At 35.8% G+C, this 7,275-nt stretch overlaps 1 protein-coding gene across 1 annotated transcript; it reads right to left on the reverse strand.

The window, feature by feature from the left end:
* Positions 1-6: 6 nt before the first annotated feature.
* Positions 7-4,900, reverse strand: LOC107089529 (oocyte zinc finger protein XlCOF6.1-like). The gene is made up of 2 exons (XM_015382373.1): positions 4,626-4,900; positions 7-1,424 (listed from the first exon to the last, which is right to left on the reverse strand). Exons 1-2 carry the CDS (start codon positions 4,738-4,740, stop codon positions 274-276), a joined length of 1,266 nt encoding a protein of 421 aa, XP_015237859.1. The 5' UTR covers positions 4,741-4,900; the 3' UTR covers positions 7-273.
* Between the last annotated feature and the right edge of the window lie 2,375 nt (positions 4,901-7,275).

The raw sequence follows: 7,275 nt of genomic DNA on the forward strand, positions 1-7,275 counted from the left end.
CTTTTAAAAGTCGATTTTTATCGATTTTATCGATTCGTTGTTGCAGCCCTAATAAAGCTACTTACATACAAAGCAAACATCAAGTTTTAAACATTTAAAGCACTTATATAAGGTAATCCTAAAAAGTTCATTTTACTCATACTTTCAGTTTAGTTATTTACAAGAGAGAAAATGGGAAAGTTTTTTGCTTCTGCAGAAGACAAACCAAACAGATGCACAGGTCTACAACACCTTCAACTGATTTGACATATTTGTTTATGATCTAAATAACTATTACTTAAAGCTTCTGTGAACCTCCATGTGTTTCTTCAGATTTCCAAGTCGAGAAAATGCTTTAGTGCAAACGGTGCACACAAAGGGTTTCTCTCCTGAATGGACTCGCATGTGATTTTCAAGCTGACACTTTTGATAAAATCTGGTTTTACAGACGTCACATCCAAACGGTCTCTCTTCTGAGTGGACTTTTACATGTCGCTCTAACTGCATTTCATTTACAAAACATTTACTACAGTCGCTACAACTAAATGGTGCTGTGTGAACCTCCATGTGGTTTTTGAGATGATGTTTTAGAGCAAATCCTTTACTACAAACATCACAAAAAAAATGTTTCTCTCCTGTGTGAACATGTAAGTGTCTCTTTAGAGTCTCTTGTCGTGAAAATCTTTTCCTACAAACACTACAAACAAAGGGTTTCTCTGCAGTGTGGATCCTCATGTGCTTCTTTATATTTTCCTTTCGTTTAAATCTGGTGCCACATATGTCACAAGAAAAAGGTTTTTCAACAGAATGGACTTTTAGATGAGTTTTAAGTTTAGCTTTTTCATGAAACCTTCGACCACAATTATCACATGCAAACGGTTTCTCGCCAGTGTGGAGTCTTATGTGTGTCCGAAGAGTACTCTTTTCTTTAAATCCCTTTCCGCAAAAATCACAGATATGTTCTATATTTCCATTGTGTGACATCAGGTGTAACTTCATCGAAGTCAAATGTTTTAAGCGTTTGCCACAAACCTTGCAACCAAATGGCTTCTCTCCTCCATGGACTCCAACCTGAGCCATTAGCGTTGAATTCAGTTTAGATGTTTTACCTCTTTTAGGGACAGACCCCTTACTTTGTTGAGTAGAACCCGTTTGAGCTGAACCGATGTCAGGTTCTGCTACTCCACATTTCTCTCCATTAAGTTCTGCTTTCATCTGTGTAGCTGAGCTGCTGCCTGAAGCTTCTGCCTCTCCGCTGTCCTTAGTTTTGGTTTGATGAAGCTCAGTCGACTGAGGTTCCTCTGTGTTCTCACTCTGCCCCTCCTCATCCTCACGTACCCACACTTTGTTCTCATCTTTTATGTCCTTGGGCCTGGGGTCCTGTTGAGCTGAACTGGGGCTCCAGTCATGGGGAACCTCTTCTTTAATCACAACAATCTGTTGGACTGAGAACAAAGACCACATCTACATCTTTAGAAATACCAGCCATATATCCAAAACTTTAGCAGTATTCCAAGAGCAAAACCTTTTTAATACAGAGAAATGCAGATGGGTATAGAAATGCTTTAGTGCATCTATCTAATAAAATTGCAGAAATGGATCAAAGAACCATCATGTTACACAGAATTAGAAGCAATTATCAAAGTGAAATACTTATAAAAACAGACATCTGAATATTAAAACTCTGAAAAAGAGATTATTCAAAGCCAGGAAAAAAATTAGACCTGTTTCCTTGGCTGCACTTGATGTTATCAAGGACCAGGCTTTTAGCTAGGAATATCTAATAGGGTATACACATCAGTGTATCACATCTTCAGGCTTTGCACGGCATAGGGTATCCTTCCTCTGGAAAAGTTTGAAATTAAGACTCTGAAATGCTATTACCTGTATTTTGAGGTGAAATGCAGCTAACTTTTTGTCTTTGTTACAACTAGGGCTGCAACAACGAATCGATAAAATCGATAAAAATCGACTTTTAAAAGCGTTGGCAACGAATTTAATCATTGATTAGTTGTGTCGCGCGATTAATGCGTCATCCGCCGCCGCCGTCATCCCGGGGAAGAAAAAAAAAAGTATGGCGGAGCGAGTCAGCGCCGCAGTTGCAGTGTTGCCAACTCAGCGACTTTTCAGACCCCTCCAGCGACTATTTTTTTAAAAAGCGACTAGCGACAAATCTGGCGACTTTTTACGGTGTCACTGGCGGCTTTTGGAGACTCTTATGTGAAAGCATGTATCATTTCTACTCTTGTCCTCCAGCGGCAGCTGCTGCCGTGGGGCGCGTCCCCCATCCCAACCCCTTTCTCCCTCTCCCACAGGAATCCCTCTCAGCGCTGCAGTCAGAGCCGCAGGATTTTAGTGAGTTTACCCTCAGCGTCCAGACTGCAAATGAAGCGCGCATGCCCCGGGATTGACGGCGCAAATTGATTACAATAATTAAAATAGCCTGCGCTTTGTAAAGTGAAAAAAGTCGTAACATGCAACTTTTGTAAAAACAAATTAACATGGCGCGGAAGCACCACTGTTATGACGCAGCACCTGAAAAGAAAACACGTTGGAGCCTTCAATGGCAGTGAAGAGAGCTGATCAGCAGGATGTGTAACCATGTTTGTTTCATTTTAAAGCGGGGAAACGTAACGTTAGTTTCTCAGGTAGCTCATCTGATACTTTCCTTAGCTTGTTAGTAGGTTACAGACAGTGATAAGGTTGGCTACTTATTTTACTTGTAATTTCATTTGAATTAGCTTAAGCAGCGTTTATATTTTCTTTATAAATAAATAAATTGGCAAATTATGAGGGCAAGGCTTTTAAAGTTTAAATCTTCTGGCAAAGATAAAGTAAAGAAGATCCTGCAATTTATGGAAGTAAAGCAGAATAAAATCCAGCAAGATCAGTAATATGTCAATTAATTATATGCCACATTTCCATGTAAATATCTGTCTTTGGAGGATGTGTTTTTTACCACCCCTAGTTCTCTCATTTTTATTCCAAATACAATTTATAATTTGAATCACAGGGCTATTTTTATCTCTATGGTTCAGTATTTTCTCAAGTAGCAACTTTAACTGCTATACTTTCCTGTCTTAAAAGGCAGAACTCTTCTAGTCTAAAAAAAACTCATTTGTTGAAATGGGGGGCCTATTGTTTGAACCCCTTAGGGGCTTTAAAAAACAAAAATGCCTGTCTCTTTTTGCGCTTTTTTAAACAAAGTACCCTATATTTTGTGGATGTACAGCTACATTTCTCATGTAAGTTTGCGTAGTTTTAACACAAACATTTATTTTTCATATTGCACCAGTACAGTTAATGAGAAACCTGTACTTGTGTGCTTGTTTGTTCTGTCTAAAATGTTTATTTTGGAATAAAGAGGTTAATATAAAAAAATATTTTGTGTCCGATTCATTGATTAATCGAAAAAATAATCGGCCGATTCATCGATTTTCAAAATAATCGTTAGTTGCAGCCCTAGTTACAACACTACTTTTGTCCTGATTATTGGAAGTATGTGTGCTTGACTAGAGGTGGAAATTGCAGAAGGAAAACATGAGATTCTTTTAAGGTAAAATATTATGTTTTATAGGTTATAATTCAAACATACTGCCTGGGTGAGAGGTTTTTTTCTTTTTTTACTACTAGGGCTGAACGATTTTGCAAAAAAAAAAAAAAAAAAAAAAAATAAATATATATATATATATATATATATATATATAATTACGGTTTTATTTAGATTTTCCTTTGCAATAACCCCAAGCTTGCTCTTCCCAGGCTTTTAATTTTAAAAGCATGCTTGCCCAAAGTCCATTGTTGCAGAACTTTACTATAATCTTTATGGTAAAAAGGTGCTTACTCCTACTATCATCAATGGATCTGATGCTAGTTGCAATTCTCTTTACCGTACTGTGTGGCAACAAACCCACTTCAAGGGTTTTACAGCCACCTAAAGACCTGGAGTGATAAATTTAGTGCCTCACACTTGTTAAACATACCGTAGTGTGATTGTTTGAATTGTTGAAAGTTGTGTTTTGATTTATTTAATTCTATTAAGGATTCTTGTCTGGAAAAGAGGCCAGACTCCAATAGACTCAATGTTTACTCAACATTTTACTGTTTCTGTCCACCTCTGTAACTTATTCAGATTAACTGCATGTAGGGACCTTCATAGCTCTTTGCAGACTTTAAGTCAGTTAGAAAAACTGTTTCTAGAGCAGAACATGGAGCCGTGAAGGTTGTTATTATTATCTTGTTCTTGTTTATGCAGAGTCAAATAAAGTTCCAACTGGGTAATTACTATAGATCTCCTTTCATTTTTCCCCACATAGCACTACCTTTTACTACCCTGTAGAAATCCTGAATTCATGTCTGATAGGCTGATGTCAGGTTATACTGAAAAAAAAAATCATTCATAATTTAGTCTTGTATTATCCTAAGACAATGCAATCTAATAGGTAGATTATTTTAAAGTGTTACAGAGCAAAATGCTGTTTTTTAATTTCAATAAAACACTATTCAAGGCACCAGAGGCAAAAGTAAACAGCGACATATTTACTGGATATAATTTACACATTCATTTTTTTAAAAGTCCTGCTGGCCCGTTGTAGCTACCAGCCAAAGTTAGTTACCTGGAATGTAGACAAGTATGTATAACTTACTGATATCTTTGCTATCATGTTTCTGTTCCAGCTCTGTTGGAGATGCTGCAGCTATGAGGGACACCTGACTGAGCCCTCCAGGGTCTTCTGCCTCTGCCTTTATTTTCTCAGACATCCTTAGTCAGTAGCCCTGTAACGTCCCCAATAGAGACTGAACGAGGATCAATAAATGAACTTTCAAAACCTTAAACCTTTAAAAACAAAAAACGGATATTTCTCGTCTCTCAGCTGCTTTAGCTCCACGGCTAACACAACATTCGGTCTGCTAATGTAGGCTAATTGGAATCATTTTAGTGGCTCAAAACAAACAGGTTAGAGCGCCGCCTTCACGAAGCTGGACGACGAAAGAGTACAAGGCATCAAATTTAATCTTAATGAATATAAACATTTGGACGTTTTTCCTAGCGGGACCTGCCTAGCTAACGGCTAACAGTTCTACATCCGGTTTCTTCCTCCTCGCTGACCAATCACCGACAACTACAGCTCAGCTGTGCAAAAACGAACTTCCGCTTTTTGAACTTCTAGATTTCCAGAATAAATATATAGATGGGTAGATTACAAAGTTATGTATAAGTATGTATATCTGTGTGTTTGTTTGTGTGTATAGTTTTTTTTGTTTTTTTTTTTTTTTTACGAACCACACTCCATAACAGTAGGTTATGGAGCTACTTGTAAATCCAACAAGTAGAAAAAAAAGAAGAAATAAATGTACAGGTTAAATGAACAGTGTTTGTTTATATCAGAGCAGACTTCAAATAATGCACATCTGTTTTATTGTTGGCTGATGTAAGGGCTCTGCTATTAGCTATAAATAAGCTGCTTAAATTAGTTTGGGTAGTATAATTACCTTTATGCATCACCCCAGAAGTAAACAAACTAATTCAGTCCTTCATTTTGGCTATCCCCCATATAATTACGAATAAAAACTCATAATGTTAAAAAAAAGGATGTTATGAGGGTAAAACTTTACCTATTAATTTATTATGCTTAACTTTAAAAACCTTTGTTTAAACCTTTACTGTACCACAAGGGAAATTGTGGTGTTAAAGCACCTGAAGGGAATAACTCCTAGCAAGCAGAACCAAATATTTCCATATAACATTAAAGTCATAATGTAAAAAAAAAAAAAGGATGTTATGAGGGTAAAACTTTACCTATTAATTTATTATGCTTAACTTTTAAACTCTTTGTTTAAGAATAGAATAGAAAATCCCTTTACTCTACCACAGTGGGGAAACTGTGGTGTTACAGCAGCAAAATATTTTGAAAAGTGGTCACAGAAATGTGGACCTCAAAAAGTATGAAAAAAACAGAATAAGTGACAGAGTTAAAACACATAAACAAATAAAATACTGTACTGTACTATAAAAACACAGCTGAAGGGAATATGTCCTAGCAAGCAGAACCAAATATTTCCATATCTGGTCTCCAGCCTTTACTCTGCACAATTGTCTTATTAACATAAGAAGACAAAGTATTGGGAACTGTGCTTGATTTTGCATTTTAATGACTTCTTTCAGAGTTGAGTTTGATAAAATTCCCCAGCTTCTACAATGGGTTCTATGCACAACTCCTCTACTCTCTGAACTTAAGAAGGTTGTTTTGCTTACTGTCTTTCTCTACTAGATCAACAGATTCATCCATGTGTGCTTGACCTCAGAAACCATTGCCAGACAAACCTGTATTAGTCAGTTCATTCAGTAATGGAACACAGGAAACAAAAGAGCTCCCTTAAGTTTAGGAAGTAGTGGAGTTGTGCACAGAGCCCATTGTTTAATATTTTTTTTAAAGAGCTCATACCAAGCTACAAAGCATAGCGGTTTGTTTTTCTGGAAAAAAAGCCTGATAGGCAGGTGATAAATTTGAAATCTCAATTATTCTTTAGGGTGGGAGTTTGCTGTAGTTTGGAGCTGAACTTTCTCATTCACAAGAGCAATACTGCATAATGTGATCAAACTAAAAAAAAAACAAACAAAAAAAAAACATAGCACCAGTTTAAAACTTTCACACATAATCCTAATATAAATTTGATAAATGATTAAAAAAAGCCAAACAAAAAAAACTGATGAAAAACAATCAAAACCGAAGAGGCAGACCTGAAAATGTCATCTGTGTAGTTCAGTTATCATAAGTATCAATACTTTGAAAAGTATCGATACTCAAACACTAATTTGTCATATTATTGATATTAAATACAGGTGTTGTTTGCATATTTTTGTTATTGTTAATTTTAGATTTCTAGATTATTTGCACATTAAAAGAGGCAAACTTTAGACGCCCCCACTATAGTACTTTATATTATAGCACCTACATTTTCATACAACACCCATGCTTATAAAGGTGTTGAATTTTGGCACTCATTGAGTCAGTGATTACGAAGAAAAAAAGGTGGACAAAGAGAGCTGTAGCATCCAGATAATCAAAGACAATTTAACTGTTTGACAAGTAAGACCGCTTTAATAGTTTTGTTTCATTTAAATTCCTATTTTTTATCTGATTTCTGAAAGGAAAAAAGCAAATCCACAACTAATTCCCAGAAGAATGTTGTGTAGTTTTTACAATTAAAATGTTTAGAACAAATAATAGTAATATAAATAATAATAATAAAAAAAAATTATAATAAAATGTTAAAACAGAAACAAAGAAAACA

The sequence above is a fragment of the Cyprinodon variegatus genome, unplaced genomic scaffold, assembly GCF_000732505.1.
Source record: "Cyprinodon variegatus isolate N-32 unplaced genomic scaffold, C_variegatus-1.0 Scaffold256, whole genome shotgun sequence".
Lineage (NCBI taxonomy): Eukaryota > Metazoa > Chordata > Actinopteri > Cyprinodontiformes > Cyprinodontidae > Cyprinodon > Cyprinodon variegatus.

What these genes read in the sequence shown, in the direction of transcription:
- LOC107089529 (XM_015382373.1), bottom strand. Translation starts at nt 4,740, where the DNA reads ATGTCTGAGAAAATAAAGGCAGAGGCAGAAGACCCTGGAGGGCTCAGT. An exon ending in ACATGATAGCAAAGATATCA is followed by an intron (nt 1,425 to 4,625) that starts GTAAGTTATACA and finishes CTTTGTTCTCAG; the next exon opens with TCCAACAGATTGTTGTGATT.